The 17,398-nt window shown below is 48.6% G+C and overlaps 1 protein-coding gene across 1 annotated transcript; it reads right to left on the reverse strand.

The window, feature by feature from the left end:
* Nucleotides 1-6,683: 6,683 nt before the first annotated feature.
* GPR15LG (G protein-coupled receptor 15 ligand) lies at nt 6,684-16,704 on the reverse strand. Its single transcript, XM_086382912.1, has 3 exons — nt 16,582-16,704; nt 14,700-14,789; nt 6,684-7,585 (listed from the first exon to the last, which is right to left on the reverse strand). Exons 1-3 carry the CDS (start codon nt 16,649-16,651, stop codon nt 7,500-7,502), a joined length of 246 nt encoding a protein of 81 aa, XP_086239038.1. The 5' UTR covers nt 16,652-16,704; the 3' UTR covers nt 6,684-7,499.
* Between the last annotated feature and the right edge of the window lie 694 nt (nt 16,705-17,398).

Here is a 17,398-nt window from a genome sequence, read left to right on the forward strand (position 1 = left end):
ACTCCAGTGTTCTTGCCTGGAGAATCCCAGGGACAGGGCAGTCTGGTGGGCTGCCATCTATGGGTTCGCACAGGGTCAGACATGACTGAAGCGACTTAGCAGCAGCAGCAGAGTACATCATGAGAAACACTGGGCTGGATGAAGCACAAGCTGGAATCAAGATTGCTGGGAGAAATATTAATAACCTCAGATATGAGATGACACCACTCTTATGGCAGAAGGTGAAGAAGAACTAAAGAGCCTCTTGATGAAAGTGAAAGAGAGTGAAAAAATTAGCTTAAAGCTCAACATTCAGAAAACTGAGATCATGGCATCTGGCCCCATCACTTCATGGCAAATAGATGGGGAAACAGTAGAAACAGTGAAAGACTTTGTTTTTGGGGGCTCCAAAGTCACTGCAGATGGTGACTGCAGCCATGAAATTAAAAGATGCTTCCTCCTTGGAAGAAAAGTTATGACCAACCTAGATGGCATATTAAAAAGCAGAGACATTACTTTGCCAACAAAGGTACATCTAGTCAAAGCTATGGTTTTTCCAGTGGTCATGTATGGATGTGAGAGTTGGACTATAAAGAAAGCTGAGCACCAAAGAATTGATGCTTTTGAACTGTGTGGAGAAAACTCTTGAGAGTCCCCTGGACTGCAAGGAGATCCAACCAGTCCATCCTAAAGAAAATCAGTCCTGAATATTCATTGGAAGGACTGATGCTGAAGCTGAAACTCCAGTACTTTGGTCACCTGATGCGAAGAACTGACTTATTGGAAAAGACCCTGATGCTGGGAAAGATTGAAGGTGGGAGGAGAAGGGGAAGACAGAGGAAGAGATGGTTGGATGGCATCACCGACTAAATGGACATGAGTTTAATAAACTCCGGGAGCTGGCAATGGACAGGGAAGCCTGGTGTGCTGCAGTTCATGGGGTTGCAAAGAGTCAGACACGACTGAGTGACTGAACTGAACTGATAGGTGTACAATATAGTGAATCACAATTTTTAAAGTTATTTATAATTATTATAAGATATTGGCTATATTCCTTGTGTTATACAATATTTTGTATCTAATAGTTTGCACCTCTTAATTTCCTGCCGCTACATTGCCTACCCCCTCCTCTTTCCCCACTGGTAACTACTAGTTTATTCTGTATATCTGTGAGTCTGCTGAAAAGATGCACTTTAAATTGCAGACATTTCTGCAACTTTGTGTTACAAAATGCCGAGACAGTGCCAGTCAACAGACTTGTACTAGAGAGGGATAGAGGAATACTCCACACGCTGTGTGCGTGTGTGGTGTGAGTGGCCCTGCTTTCAAATGGAATAAGTTAAAGCACAGGGAGGGTAAGTTACTTGCCCAGGCTCACACAGCCAGTGGGAGAAAGAGTGTGGGTTCATGCCCAGTTTAGCCTGGCAAAAATAGTTGAAACTCTTTCCATGGCAGAGTACAATCACCATGAAGCTCCTGACGCTTCAGTTCTTGAGCCCCTTGCTCACGCTTGGTCCTTCCATAGCCCAGCTTTGTATTTATAGTTTATATTCTTTTTCTTAAAAAGACTGTCCCCCTTCAGTTGTACCTGTTTAGATCTGCTAGAGTGACTAGCAGCCTGGTTTGCCTGGGACTGAAGGGATTTCCAGGGATATGGGATTTTCAGTGCTAGAACCAGTAAGATTTAAGGTTAACTGGAAGGAGTTGGTCACTCTGGGCTGGCACCAGTCCTCAAACAAAGTGCCCGAGAACCAAGGAAAACAGCAGGTCTTGATGGAGATTCTCACCCTGGACTCTGATCTTGACATTGTGGTACCGAGGGTCTGGAAACGGCCTGGAGAGCTCAGTTGCTCATAGCTGGGAAGGAAGGTCCCACCTGTCCTGAGACAGGTGGTGTGGCCCTCAGCCAAATGCCCTGGGCAGTCTCGGCACACGCATTGCCTTGTCCTCTACACGCCCATCACCCCATGCAGGGTGACATGCTCCTCTCCTCTGGGCCTCCCCACCACGGCACCTGCTGTGAAATATCTCATCAGTCATCTCTAGGGCAGGTTCCAAGGGCTCTTCCTCAGGTAGATGTACAACAGCTGGTCCAGCTGTTAGTGGGAATTTGAGTGCCAGCTGCCAGCCTGGGCACGCATGTGTGTTCTAGCCCCATCTGCCAATATGCCAGGTTAGGCTCTTATGACCTCTTTGCTCATATCTGATCTGAGTGCCTTCTCCCGTACTCATACACATTCACACAGCTGCCCCCGAACACATGTGAGTTCTAGTCCCATTTGTGCACACATATGTGCACACCAATACACCAGTGCATCGCCCATGTTTCCTCATGTAAACGTGCATGCCCAGGTCATATGTGCACACGTGCACCAGGAGATGTTGGGTAAAAGGTTCTCCCAGCTTCTGGTGTTGAGGCTGTGGGGAGAAGCAGATGCCTGCTTCCAGGCTCATCTTCCTAATGACCCTGCTCTGGAAGGGGGAAGGGTAGGTCTCCAGCACCCTGCTACTATCCCAGCTGTCTGGGATGAGACCATCTAGAGACAGACATCTGCCCTTGGTACTTGGCATCCTGAGCTCTTCTGTCCAGTTGCTGAGTTCCAACAAAACTGACTGAGTTGGACATGACTGAGCGACTTCACTTTCACTTTCACTTTCTTTCCAGATTCCTGCAGAGTCTCTCAGTTAGGGGAACAAGTCAGGCTTTGGACAGATAAGAAGAGGAATGCCATCTCCATGTGAGAGGAAACGGAGGCAGCCACCCTACACCTGGCCTGGAAGCTGTGGTCCAAGGTAGGATTTGGTCCTGAGGATGAAGACATAGAATCAGGGGATGGACCCTGTTTGAACATGACTGTGAGGCTCCGCCCGTCTCAGCTCAGGTGAAGCCCTGAGGACAGTCCTCTACAGGTCTGGACCAGGTGTCCTCAGCTGGCTGAAACTGGGGAGTTGCTTTCCACAGCAGGGGTTCTGCAGGGCTGGGGAGTTCTGGACATTGTTTGCTGTGAAGTGTGGCCACCCTCTGTCCCCTTGCTGTGTCCAGGCCAGGTGTAGGGTGGCGGCCTCCGTTTCCTCTCACATGGAGATGGCATTCCTCTTCTTATCTGTCTAAAGCCTGACTTGTTCCCCTAACTGAGAGACTCTGCAGGAATCTGGAAAGAAAGTGAAAGTGAAAGTGAAGTCGCTCAGTCATGTCCAACTCTTTTCGGCCGGATGGACTGTAGCCTGCACCAGGCTCCTCCGTCTATGGGTTTCTCTAGGCAAGAGTACTGGAGTGGGTTGCCATTTCCTTCTCTAGGGGGCAGGAATCTGGGGCTGCCCTCTATTTCCCCGGTCCCCATCTAGCTGGAGCTAGTACCCACTGGCTGGGATCCTGTGCGGTAATGCTGGCTCTTGGTCACTGTGGCATCCACACAGGTGGGCAAAGGCTCCAGCCCTGACGTCACCTATTTTCACCTTATAGCAGTCTCCATTGTTCTCGCAGCCTGCCACATGGCTGAGCCTGGGTAAGGACACTCCCAAGAATGTCTTCTCCTCCAGAAAGCTTTTTTTTCCCCCCTGGCATGCTTCTGCCCCCAGACAGAACTGGTCCCTCCTTAGGACCTTGACAGGGCCCTTGAAAGAATCCAGTGTGTAATCTGTCTGCTTTGGTGTCTCCCCCAGGGTGCCATGAATCATTTAGGGGAGCGACCGTGTTTCATGCATAGGTTGCTTTAGTATCCACACAGGACCTGTCCCTCAGGAGGTCCTCAATGAGCGGTTGTTGACTGGGTGAATGATGACTGAGTACATGAATTAATGAACAGACACTTGAGAGTATTTTGAGTTCTGGTTCCTGGTTCTAGTCAACAGCTGACATTCTGCAGGCCTTTGAAATGCTCCACCCCCTCCATCCATCCATAAACTGGTAGAGTGGAGTAGCCAAAGGGGATACAATGAAATGCCTGCTGAGCCAGGCAAGACATGGAAAAGTGTGAAGTAGTTGAGGGAAGGGCTGTAGGGGATTACTGCACATGTATAAGCGCCCATATCCGGAGCATATTTAAGCCCTGAGTTGAACAAGTGAAAGAGTTGCATTTTTATGTGTGTAAGGAACTTTTCAGTTCTGACAGCTTGATAACTTCCACCCTCTGGCTCATACTTTTCAAATCCTGAGAGGCAGGGCAATTGGACAGATTAAACAGCAGATAAACCAATGACCTCATGCAGAGATGGAGCTATTGATAACAAGCCTGCTTCTGGAGCTGGCCACACGTTACTGGACTGCTTGTAAACAGGCAAGGTCCAGCCACCACTTGGGAGACCAGACTATATACCTAGACACACCCAGATTCTAGAAGTTTTATGATGCTTCCATGACTGGGCAAGCGGCTGCACAGTCAGGGGAGTCACATGTGGGGTCCAGCGTGAACATTAACCAGCCGGGACTCCAGAACCTGGTTCAGCCTGGACAGTCTGCCCAGAGATAAGCTCAGGTGAATCAGCAGAGTGAGTGGGCACGCAGGGCTGTAAAGCGTGTGTGGTTTCCAACAGGAAGTTCTGCCATAGCTGGGGATGGAATTGGTCCTGGAGGACCTAGTCTTGAGTGGAGGTGGAGAGGTGGAGAGTCCTGGATGTGTTCAGTTTAGTGGAAGCAAATGAGGCTACTATTTCAGAGCCAGACATTCTTTACTTCCTGATTTCCTCTCCCTCATGGGCCTCTGATAGGCAGTCTTAGCCTCATTTCCAGATGGGAAACCAGAGACTCTGAGAGGTCGTCTGAACTTCCTGATGTCACATGACAGAGGACACGTGACAGAGTCATCCTTTGAGCCCAAGTCTGTCTGAGAAACCTGTGCCTTGCCAATTGCAGTGGGGCCCTACCCAGTCAGGGCACGTGGGCCCCTTCAGTTGCCATGGAGATGGCACACTTTCTCTAGTGACACTACTGTCACATGCCAGTATGTTAGGATTCTTCAAGGGGATCATTAAGGAGACAGAAGAATTCCAGTTCTGTAATGCAAAGCCACTTCCACATGTCTGGTTTTCTTTGTATCCTCTTAGGTCCCCAAGAGCCTTCCCCCCTCCCCCCACCCACTTTTTTGGCCATGCCTGTGGCATGTGGGCTCTTAGTTCCCTAAGCAAGGATCGAACACACACCCTCTGCATTAGAAGCATGGAATCTTAACCACTGGACCACCAGGGAAGTCCCCTGAGAGCCTTGAATAGTGTTATTCCTAAGACTCTCCCTGTCCACTCAATACCTCAAATCCCTTGCCTCTGTATCTTCCTCGCTGCCCTGCCTTAGTTCTACCTCATTCCATCTCCTCCTAATGGTTCTTCCTACCTGCGTTTTCTCCCGCTCCATTGTCCTCAGGATAAGCTCAAAATACCTGATAACTTTGGGTGCTCTTATGGTCCCAGACTGAAACCTCCCCATTGTTCCCCATTTTGCTGTCCAGTTGCTGGATTCCTCTCAAACACTCAAGTCTTACCCCTGCTTTACCCCAGCACGCACGTGCGTGCGCACACACACACACACACACGTACACACACATATCCGTCTCTTCTCCAGCTAGAACTCTCCCAGAATCAGCACAGGCAGCAGCTCTTCCTCTTTTCAGGTCCACTCCTGAGCCCAGTCCTCTGTTCTTACCTCACTGTGCAGAGCAGTGAAGGCTTCTCAGCCCTCAAGGACTGAATCTGCTCGTCTCTGAGCCCTGGAACTAGCACATTCTGACAGTTACCTACCCCAGGAATGGGTGACTGAGTGGGTGAGTGGATGAGCTCGCAAATTAAGTTTCTGGCAGGAACAGAAAGGTCTGGCCTAGGATGAGGTGAGGACCCTGGGCTTGCCCTGGGACCACTGTCCCCATTGCCAGGTGCCAGGGAACTTCTGCTCATCAGCCTCACACCTGGTGGGTCTGGCATTTTCAGACAGCCGTGGGATGATGTAGGGAGGGGCTTCTCACCTTGCCGGGAGAAGCAGATTAGAAGGAAATTTATTGAGGGATAAGCCTCTTAGACGTGGGCCATCTGTTCCCTCTGAGCCTCCTCTCCACAGTTGCATGTTCACTTGGACATAAACATTCCCTCCAGGATGGGGGCAGGGAAGGCAGGGAGGGGCTTTCTGGAACCAAGCTCCTCTGTTTGTGCCGGGCCCCTTGTGGGCACTTTACATCTGTCTACTTGTTGGGGCCTCACATTAGCTTCTCTGAATAGGCCTTGGACTCTCCATTTTACAGAAACGGGAACTGACTTGACCAGATCACATGAAAATCCTGGGGAGTGCTGGTGTGTCAAACCGGCACACCAGAGACCCTTGCTCCCATCAGTTCCTCACTCCCCAGCCCTGCCCCCTTTCATGGTTAGGTTGTGCTGTGACGAGGGTGTTGCCTGCAGGAGAGGCCTCAGCGAGTGGGTTTCCTGCAGCAGACAGCTGTGTCTCACTCAGGTCCTGCCTCCTGTGCGGTGCTGTGCTTAGTCGTATCTGACTCTTTGTGACCCCATGGACTGTAGCCCGCCAGGTTCCTCTGTCAATGGAATTCTCCAGGCAAGAAGACTGGAGTGAGTTGCAATGCCCTCCTCCAGGGGATCTTCCCAAACCAAGGGTCGAACCCAGGCCTCCCACATTGCAGGCAGATTCTTCAGTGTCTGAGCTACCAGGGAAGCCCAAGGTCCTACCGAAGGTCCTACCCCCGGTTTTCTCAAACAACCACGTGCCGTGTATTTTGTTTATTTATTTACAGTTTGTTTCATTGCATGCTCTTTACAGCAGACTCACATCAGAAAATCAGGCAAGGGTTCCTGCAGGGGCCATGGGATGTGGGACAGCTAGGAGCTTAGGTGTGTCTTGGGTCAGCTGAGCCTCTGCATTGCTGGTTGGCCATTCTTGGGTCCCTGTTACCCTTCATTCTAGCAGGCTCAGAAGTCTCTGGATTTGCAGCTCTTCAGGTCACGATGGAGTCTTGATTATCCGTGTGCAAGTGGCCAGATGGAGACTGAGGCTGGGTGGGCTGGACCTGGCTCACAATGACTCTGAAGGTTGGTGGATGATTGATACCAGGATCTGGAGTTCTGAAACTATGCCGGGGCCTTTGCTGCCTGAGATGAAGCCCTCTAACACCTTAGCTCACTGCCATGAGGCTTGAAAGGGGTAAGTGAAGCCCATTGGCGCCTTCCTTGGATGTCTTCTCTCACTGGAGTTTGTATCTCTGAAGCCAGCCTGAGCCCAGAGGGACTAAGTTACTTGCCCAAAACCATACAGCAAGAAACAGGCATTCCAGAGCTTGGACTTTCGAATCCATGGTGTGGTTTTCAGAAGATTCTAGTTCAGGCTTTTCTAAAAAAATCATGAGCACAGTCCAACACAGTAGGCAAGAAATGCTGTGTCTTTAAGAAAGGAAGCTCAGGTTCATGGGCAGAGGCTTTGTCATCAGTCCCGACTTTGAGGGGAGCACCCTGGGGGAACCTAAGGCTTCTGGGTGCCTTAAGAATTAATCGTGAGGGTCTCAGGGGTATGGAGCCTGTTCGGGGGCACACTACACCTGTGGGAGTGCCCCAGGAACCACCCAAAAGCGGAGCTTTGACTTGAGTTTGCATGGTCTGCAGTTTCTCGTACGGTGTCCTAGGAAGAAGCAGCGGGCAGACAAGAACAGACAAGATCAGACAAGTGGCAGAGAGGCAGACAGAGTCAAGGTGGGGGAAAGGGAGAAACACAATTAAGATTACTTTTTAGATAGGAAGATATGTTTAAAAAAAAATCAAAGCAAGTGTCAGATCTTACCCTCTTTCTGGGATGCCCAGAGGGGGTCTTTCATTGCAAACGTGACCATCCCGGGCTATTTCTATCCCATGGGGGAGAAATCTTATTTATTAGCAGAAGATGGAGGGAAGGAAGTTTATCTGTTCAACCGTCTCTGTCAAGAGCAGAGTCCACTAAAATCGAGGGGTCTGGAAGGTCTGTTTCTGATGGTGGTGGTGAGAGGGTTCACCCTTGAACCCTCAGCTGTCTCCTCTTTCTCAGGTAATGTGTGTCTCAAGGCTTGGTTTGCATCTTTTGATGAACCAGTCCCATTTGTGGGAGGGATAATCCATAAGGAAAGCAAAGCCTGCACGCATTAAGCTAGTCTTCATAGTTTTGCTTTTAGCAGCAGAAAAAAATTCTGGAAACAGTCTGAATATCCTGTGGTAGAGAAATGGTTAATTACTAAATGATATGTTGTGATGAAAAAAATGTTTAACTGGGATAAAGCCCTGTGGCTATGAAGACTATACAGCACCTTGAAGAAAAACACATACAATACAATGTTAATTTTAAAAATTGGAAAAAAAAACAAGGTATAATAAAAATAAAGCTAGGTAAACATGTTTGCATGAAAAAAGGAAATATGAATGAGATGGTTATTAAATTATGGTAATATTCTTTTTTCTGTTTTAGTTTCTGGATTATTACTATATGCAAGGTGGTATACTAGTTAAGAGCATAGACTCTGGAGCAGATTACTTGGATTCAAAGCCCTGCTCTACCCCTTACTTACTAGCTGGGTGACCTTCAACAGCTGACTAAACTTCTCTGTGCGTTGGTGCCTTGTCTGTAATAAGAATAGCAATAGTATCTAACTCTTTGGATTATTGTGAGGGTTGAATGAGTTAGCAGATGTAAGTGCCGTGCCGTAGTTGCTATATAATTACCAGCTATACAAAAAATAAATTTAATTATCATAATTCTTCCATAGCTTCATGTCTTAATCATAAATAAGTGCTAATATTGGTGTAATTTTCTTTTTCTTCCTATTTGAAAGTGCTTTTGCCTTCCCATAGTGATAATCATAGTAATATACAGTGTTAACTACTCCTTTCTATTAATATTGTATTGTGAGAGTTTTCTACTAGCATTTCTGATGGAGAACCACGATTTCCTGACCACTGCTTCCCCTCTACCCCCTATCCCCACCCTCAAGCCCCAAAACTCTCTTCTCTGGTTCCTACAATAAATAATGTGGTTCAGTTCAGTTCAGTTCACTCACTCAGTCGTGCCCAACACTGTGACCCCATGAATTGCAGCACGCCAGGCCTCCCTGTCCATCACCAACTCCCTGAGTTCACTCAAACTCACATCCATCGAGTCAGTGATGCCATCCAGCCATCTCATCCTCTGTCGTTAACTGAGTGCAAGTAAGGATAGAGTTCTCTGACCTTCCTTTGCAACGTGGCTTTGCATCTTTTCCCATCATGACAAGGGGTCTATTTCCCTGCTCCTTGAATCTGGTCTGCTGACTTGCTTTGGCCCAGAGAATGAAGCGGAAATGAAGATGGATCAGTTCTGAGGCCTAAAGAGGCCTTAGGTACTCCCCTTCTGTAGGTGGAGCCCTGCAGTCCCCAGGTGAACAAGCCTGAGTTACCTGTCAGAGGATGACTCTTCCATGCCTTGTGGAAGAGAGTTCAGTCACTCAACTGAGACCATCCTAGCTTCATCCCACTGACCCCCCAAACATGCGAGAGAGCCCAGAGAGGCTCAGCAGAAGTACCTATCCAAACCCTTGGGAAAGTGAATGAGCCCATTCAAGACTGGAAGAATGGCTCAGCTGACCTACAGACTCAGCAGGTGACATCTACACATTGTTTTGGGCCACTGAAGCTGCAGGTGTCTTATTATGCAGCCGTGGCTGACAGGTGTAATTACAAGGAACAAGACCGCTAATCTGAGCCCCTCTGATGAGTCCACTGGGCAGGATGCGTACCCTCTCCACCTCCTCCATCTGTTGCACTGAGCCCTGGTGTCCACCTTGCTGCCTTCCAAAGATGCCAAAACCCTCATGTTATCACACTCAAGGTCTTCAGTGGATAACCTTTGTCTCTGTAGTCTAGGCTCCTTTCTGAAGACAGGGGAAACCCCATGGTGGAGAGGAATATCTCTGTGTCCCTTTCAGCCCCTGCCTCCCACTATAATTCAAGTCACTGTGTGAGGCTTCAAAGCGGGGAAGGTGGCATGGAGCTCTCAGGCCCTAGGAAGCCTGCAGGATGTACAGGCACTCTCTCAGACCCCAAGGACCCTCCCACAAGGCCTCTCTAGCCCTCCCCAGGAGTCCCCTCGCTGACAGCCTCAGGACCCATGGAAGGAGGGCAGCCTGACAGAAGCTCAGTGTCACGGAGTTTCCTGGCTGGTGAGGCCTGGACAGCTGTCTGTCTGACCACACCTAAACCTGAGACCCCTCAAGTCCCAAGAGAACCAACAAATGGAACATTCCTTTAAAACAATGCTGCCATATAGATGGTTACCAACTTCTCAAATGCTTTAGAGAAAGCCCATTTTTTTTTTTTGACTGGAAAAGGTCAGTTTTCATTCCAATCCCAAAGAAAGGCAATGCCAAAGAATGCTCAAACTACTGCACATTTGCACTCATCTCACACACTAGTAAAGTAATGCTCAAAATTCTCTAAGCCAGGCTTCAGCAATATGTGAACCGTGAACTTTCTGATGTTCAAGCTGGTTTTAGAAAAGGCAGAGGAACCAGAGATCAAATTGCCAACATCTGCTGAATCATGGAAAAAGCAAGAGAGTTCCAGAAAAGCATCTATTTCTGCTTTATTGACTATGCCAAAGCCTTTGACTGTGTGGATCACAGTAAATTGTGGAAAATTCTGAAAGAGATGGGAATACCAGACCACCTGATTTGCTTCTTGAGAAATTTGTATGCAGGTCAGGAAGCAACAGTTAGAACTGGACATGGAACAACAGACTGGTTCCAAATAGGAAAAGGAGTACGTCAAGGCTGTATATTGTCACCCTGCTTATTTAACTTCTTTGCAGAGTACATCATGAGAAACGCTGGACTGGAAGAAACACAAGCTGGAATCAAGATTGCCGGGAGAAATATCAATAACCTCAGATATGCAGATGACACCACCCTTATGGCAGAAAGTGAAGAGGAACTCAAAAGCCTCTTGATGAAAGTGAAAGTGGAGAGTGAAAAAGTTGGCTTAAAGCTCAACATTCAGAAAACGAAGATCATGACATCCGGTCCCATCACTTCATGGGAAATAGATGGGGAAACAGTGAAAACAGTGTCAGACTTTATTTTTCTGGGCTCCAAAATCACTGCAGATGGTGACTGCAGCCATGAAATTAAAAGACGCTTACTCCTTGGAAGGAAAGTTATGACCAACCTAGATAGTATATTCAAAAGCAGAGACATTACTTTGCCAACAAAGGTCCATCTAGTCAAGGCTATGGTTTTTCCTGTGGTCATGTATGGATGTGAGAGTTGGACTGTGAAGAAAGCTGAGTGCCAAAGAATTGATGCTTTTGAACTGTGGTGTTGGAGAAGACTCTTGAGAGTCCCTTGGACTGCAAGGAGATCCAACCAGTCCATTCTGAAGGAGATCAGCCCTGGGATTTCTTTGGAAGGAATGATGCTAAAGCTGAAACTCCAGTACTTTGGCCACCTCCTGGGAAGAGTTGACTCATTAGAAAAGACTCTGATGCTGGGAGGGATTGGGGGCAGGAGGAGAAGGGGACGACAGAGGATGAGATGGCTGGATGGCATCACTGACTCGATGGACGTGAGTCTGAGTGAACTCCGGGAGTTGGTGATGGACAGGGAGGCCTGGTGTGCTGAGATTCATGGGGTCACAAAGAGTTGGACATGACTGAGCGACTGATCTCATCTGATGTGATCTGAAACAATTTACCAATTGTGGTAAGTTCAGCAAACTGGCCACTCAACACGTTGATTTTTGATGATGGCTTTCTAGAATTAACCCAGAGTCCCATGCTTGCCACTTCATGTCACTGCCACGGGCCTAGCACAGCACTTAGGCAAAGCCATGCTCCCGAAAGACATCTTAGACTGGACAGTGGGCAATACGGGCCTTTGTGTGTCACAGCTGGTGATGGCAGCTCAGGGACATCCTCCAGGCAGCCTAGGCCACTTTCTCTTTCAGCAGACAGGGCACAGGCTCTCCTGTGTCAGTGAACCAGGGTACAAGAGGCCAAATTCCCAGAGCCCGGCACACCCGGCGCCCCTGCTGTTTACTCCACAGTGCTGAGTGAGCCGCAGGGTCAGCCCCAGAAGACGCTGTAAGGGTGGAACCACTACACCTGGGCATGCTCAGACTTCCTCTGTAGCCACAGAGAGCAAGTTTACCAGGTAGCTGGTGCCATGCCAATGCCTGGCTTTATAGTCACAACCTCACTGACTATGGGGTAATAGATTGTGATCATAGAGTCTATTGTTATACCCATTCACAGGGGAGAAGACTGAGGCTTAGCAGAGCTGAAGCTGCTCAAGGACGCATATCTAGCCGGTGGTGGAGCTGAGATTCCAACGCAGACAGAGCTTCCCTTGCCGGAAGTCTGCGTTCTCCCTCAGGCACCTGCATGTCTTCATAATGTGATGAGGAAACTCCTTTCTATGCAGGAGGCAGTTGTTGCAATGGAAATACATGGACAGACACAAGTTTCTGGCTCTGCCTCATAACCTTTCTGAGCTTCAGTTTCAAATCTGTAAAATGGACCATGCTGCCCTGGGATGGTACCAAGGATTTAAATGAGACTGCATGGTAGGGACCTAGTAAAAATGCTTGCTTTGCCCTTCTTGTTCTAAGTTGCTTGCAGATCCCTGCAGTGGAATTTAAAAGCTATGTACACTGATAGAAATCCAGACTCAGCATGGGAGCCACACACTTAGATTATTCTGAAGTATTGTGTGACTCAAAAAAAGAGAGCTACCCTTGTGCTGTGCACAAGGAGTTAATGCTGCTGTTTCCTATGAGTCGTGTGTGCGTGCATGCACATACATCTTCAACTTCTCTTTTCTTTATTGTAATAAAAAACATTTTCACAGGGAATTCCCTGGTGGCTTAGTGGTTAGGATTCTGGGCTTTCAGTGTTGTGGGAAGTCATTCTGGCTCATACATGAGCTAACTTGAATTTTACGCTCAATAAAATAGCCTTTGTGTGCCTATCAAACATACATTGTACATCTGCTTTGAATATTTTTAAAAAAGGGCACATTGACCAGAAGTAAAGAATGTCCATGTTTAAAGTGTAGATTAAACGCTCCCCTTCCTAGGACACCAATGCTAATTCTCTGATGATAAGAGTCACTTTCCAGGTACCAAGGCCATACTGATTTGCTGTGTACAGGTTGGTCTGTTTTTTTATTTTTTTCTAAAAAAAACCTTGAAGAAATGTGACCCTGACTTGTTTAATTGTCTTATTCTGACAAGATATGAAACTGGTGAAAACTCTGCTTCTCTTGGGCAGTTTCTCAAGAGTCAACTGGGTAGCAGGCTTCTGGCTAGTCTTCAGTTTGGCTCAAATAAAACTCTTTTCTATTCTTACTTTTGATTGTTTATTCATTATTTTCATTGACAAGTGCTCCTGAGCAAGTCCATTCTGGGGAGGGCGTTGCAGGGTCTGAGCCCAGCCTGGCCTCCCGGTGCGGAGAGACTCAGGGAAACAGCCCTCCTCTGCCAGGCTGGAGCCTTCAGGGAGAGCCAGGCTGCAGCCAGACAGCCAGCCAGCCCGGGTGGGGGCCTTACACTCGGGTTCAGGGTGTGAGAACCGGTTATTTTTACCCAGCCCCAGTGGGATGTGATGCCACTCTGGAAAGGGGGGCTGTCAGCTTCTCCAGAGAAGTGGCCCGAGGCTGAGCCATGCAGCCTGCCTCCCTCCCTCTGCTTCACACCCAGGCCTCCCTTTGGCACACAGAACTCTTGATAATCAGGCGGGGTGTGGAGGCTCCAGCTCTGGTCACGGGCTCCCTGAGCCATGGCCCCAGAGGAGTCAGCAGAGCTGGGCCTTCTTAGACACCTGAGATGGGGCCTTCCTTAGGCTGCAGAGACTAAGTGGGGGATGGGGGACAGGAACCCTGGGTTTGTGTCAGGCCTGGCTGGCTTTTCCCCTGGGGACTCTGACTGCCCCAGGCCCTAGGACCTTCTACCAAAGGCCAGCCAAGGTTCAGCCATCCCAACCTTGCATCCTGGGTTAGGTAACTCCCATGCATCAGCCTGCCCTGTCCTGGTGCCCCAGTACTGTGAGCTGGGAGCCTGTAGCCCTCTGTTGGCCTGTCTCCTCACCCCTCAATCCCCCTGCCCCCCAGGCCTTGTAGGAGAGGGCAGCCTTGTTCTTCACGGCCTCACCCTGGCAGGGAGTCCAGCTCTGCACCCCTAGCCTGCCGCCTGGGATGCGTGCTGCCTGCCTGCAGCTTGGGACTCCTTGAATCTGTGCACCCCATCCCCTCTGCCACCCTACCTCATGGGCCAGCTCACTCACCAGGCCAGCCCTGCCTTGGCTCGTAGCTTCTCTGAGCACCTCGCGCTCCCCATCTGCTCTGTATTCATGCCTGCTGTTTCCCCTCCTGCGCCATCCCTTCCACACTCCTTCTGCCAGTTCCTTGGTCTTTTGCGTCTCACAAAGGTTGGCGCCTCTGATGCCTCCCACCCAGGGTAAGGACCTTCTCCATCCCATTTTCTAATTGCATCCTGTTCTTTCTCTTGAGGGAATGTATTCAATCCAAGGTGATTAATCTGTTGACTTTTTGGGGGGGGGCAGGGCAGTTTCCCCCACTAGACTAGAAAGATCCATGAGGCCAAGATCACGTCTGCTCATGGCTTCTCCACAAAAGGGCCTGATGCCAGGAATGGAGGGCGGGTGGGCGGGGGGGACATACACAGCCTGTCCCACAGCCTCCGTAGAGCATTTCCTTATACCTGGGCAGTTGTGCGGTGCTTACCTTTCTGGGTCATCAGGTCAGGGCCAGGAATTCGGGGACAGCAGGGCTTGCCTTTTCCGGGCTTGGCATGATGCCTCAGGTGACTTCTCCCTGAGAGGGGACACAGGAACAGAGTCCCTCCCTTAGCACACTTGGGGACACTGGGGACAGGGTCTGTGCAGGAGTGACAGGAGGGAACTTCAGGCCCCAAGGCCAAGGGCTTGGGAATATTTATTCAGGGAAACTCAGGATGGGTCAGGCTACAGGAGGATCCAGGGAGAGTGGGCCTTGAGGCTGTCTCTTTTCCATAAATAACAAAGTCAATGTGGGGAGACACTCTGCCCTCAGAATATGTCTTCCTCATCTTCCTGCCCAAGAAACAGTTCAGCACCATCACTCAGAAGTATCTATGCCCTTGGGACTTCCGTGGTGGTCCAGGGACTACGATTCTGTGCTCCCAATGTCGGGGACCCAGGTTCCATCCCTGGTCAAAGAACGAGATCCCTCATGTTGCAGCTAAGAGTGTGCAGGTGGCAACTGAGACCTGGTGCAGCCACACTAAAAAAGTAAATGTTTTTTTAAGAATCATCTATACCCTTTGACATAGTAATTCTCTCCCCTGGGCAATCTAGGAAAATCAGCCGAAATATAGGAAATGTTTTATGTAGACCATGCTTTTTACTGTATATGTAAAATAGCTCAAAGTTGTGAATCATTTAAATATCTAAACATGTAAATTCATCATAGTACATTCATGTAGTGGCGAGTTATACCTAAAATTATTAGTTAAATAACCCCATTTTGGGGAATCTGGTAGAGACACTCCTAGGATAGGAAGCTTAATGAGGAAAGACATTCCTCTTCACTGAAATGTCATCAAGGCAGCATTGGCGATCTCTAACATGTCCAGCAGAAGAGGTCTGATAAATCATGTTGCTATGGGCTGTGTTTATGTGGCAATGTTCATTGCAGAAACTTTAGAAAGTGAATACTTTCGATAATCCTACTGCTCGGGCAGAGATGGCTGCTGTTGACATTCTGGTGTAAATGCTTCCAGATTTCAATTGTAAATATTTTTGGTGACTATAATAATACAGTGATAAACAAAACGGATACAAGAGCAAACATACAGAGAGATATCCATTACAAAGATGCTTGTAAGCATACTGAAAAGAAATAAACAAAATGTTGAACATGGCTATTCTTGAGTAATGAAATTATGGGTGTTTTTCACTCCAGTATTTATTTCTATATCCCCAAATTCAGATAAATGTTAAAATAACCATAACTGTTAAAAAAAAACACACACACAGTAAGCAGTTTTTAGAGGGTTAGGCAAGAGAAAAAGTTCAAAATATTCAACAATCTGAATTGAAAAAGATAGGAGCGCTAAACACTCATATCTGTAAAGGTGCAAGGGCCGTGTGCCCCAGTTCTAAATGAACATGCCTCCCCACCACATTCTCACCCCATCTGCCACAGGTGTTTGCATGAGATTTGGGGGTGTTCAAACCAGATGGTCTACTAATCAATGTATTCACTCGTTCAACACAGATTGACTGCATTATTCACGTGTATCAGAGTGGCTCCAAAGCTTCCAGTGAGGTAGGAATTAGGCGCAGTAGAAGCAGCGTGCTCACCACACAGACACAAAACCTCTTCCTGTTACTTAGTGCGTGCGTGTGCAGGGAGCTGGCACTGTGGACAGGTTGCGGGGTTTAAGGCTCCTGAGCCTCCCTCTGGTGCTGCTGCTGTGAATAGAGGTGCCATATGGGTTCAAGGGTGACGTCTTTCAGGGCCCAGGACTGCCTGCCCTCCAACATTTCCTGATTCCCACCATCCCAGACCAGAGAATCCCTGCTCAGGGACCGGCACCCTGGGCGGGGACAGGGGAGAGTCCTACCTTCTGCGGAGAAGACGGACAAGCAGAGAAGCAGGATGCAGAGCAGGCTGGTGAGGATTAGAAGCCTCATGGTGGCGAGCCAGGAACCTCGCGACCTGGGGAGGCTGCTGTGCTGCAGAAGTCCTCCCTTGGGGCCACCTGGGAACTTTATAGAGCAGCAGAGACAGAGGTGTTTCCCAGTGGGCAGGGCACTTGGAATCCTCATAAAGGGTAGAGTCAGCCCCTCCCAAGAGGAAAAAACCCAAACCAGCTTTTCAAGAAGTTGAGAGCATTTCGTGAACTGTAACACGCAAAGCTATAAATGCCCAGCCCCGGGGGGAGCTCCCAGCCCTGGCTTCAGAAAGCTCCTGGGAAGGAAGAGTCATTTTCCAAGGTTGAACATTAACTTTTAGTGTCAGTAATCATTCTATCAAACACAGATTTTCCTGCTTATTCCTTAGATGTGGCAGGGAGAACAGAACCATAAAACCCTTTGCAAAATCTCAGGGGAAGAGTCTTGAGCAGGGAGTGAAAAATAGGGAGCCCAGGGCAAGGAATCAGACAGCCTGGGTTTGAGTCCTTGGTCTGCCACATATCCATGGTGTGTCCTTGAACTTGCCATCAAATGTCTTTGAGTCTGCTTCCTATCTGTGAAGTGGGTACACTGCTCTCTTTCCCACAAACCTGAACAAGGACGTGCGTGAGAAGCCACCCGAAGCACGGGAGATGCTTGTACAGCTGGAAAGGAGATGGATTGGTGGCTGCACCTTGACGGGTATTTAAGATAGTAATGAAACAAAAGAACATGCGGGTTAAGGATCAACGTGAGAAAAGACGC

This window comes from Bos grunniens, chromosome 28, assembly GCF_055505025.1.
Source record: "Bos grunniens cultivar Pamir isolate PY7600 chromosome 28, Bosgru_T2T1.0, whole genome shotgun sequence".
Taxonomy (NCBI): domain Eukaryota; kingdom Metazoa; phylum Chordata; class Mammalia; order Artiodactyla; family Bovidae; genus Bos; species Bos grunniens.

Bases quoted from the DNA above. Each gene is read 5' to 3' on its own strand.
- GPR15LG (XM_086382912.1), bottom strand. From the start codon at position 16,651: ATGAGGCTTCTAATCCTCACCAGCCTGCTCTGCATCCTGCTTCTCTGC. The intron at 14,790-16,581 runs GTAGGACTCTCC...GTCCCCTCTCAG, and splicing joins GTCCGTCTTCTCCGCAGAAG to GGAGAAGTCACCTGAGGCAT. The intron at 7,586-14,699 runs GTAAGCACCGCA...GCTTCTTCCTAG, and splicing joins TGACCTGATGACCCAGAAAG to GACACCGTACGAGAAACTGC.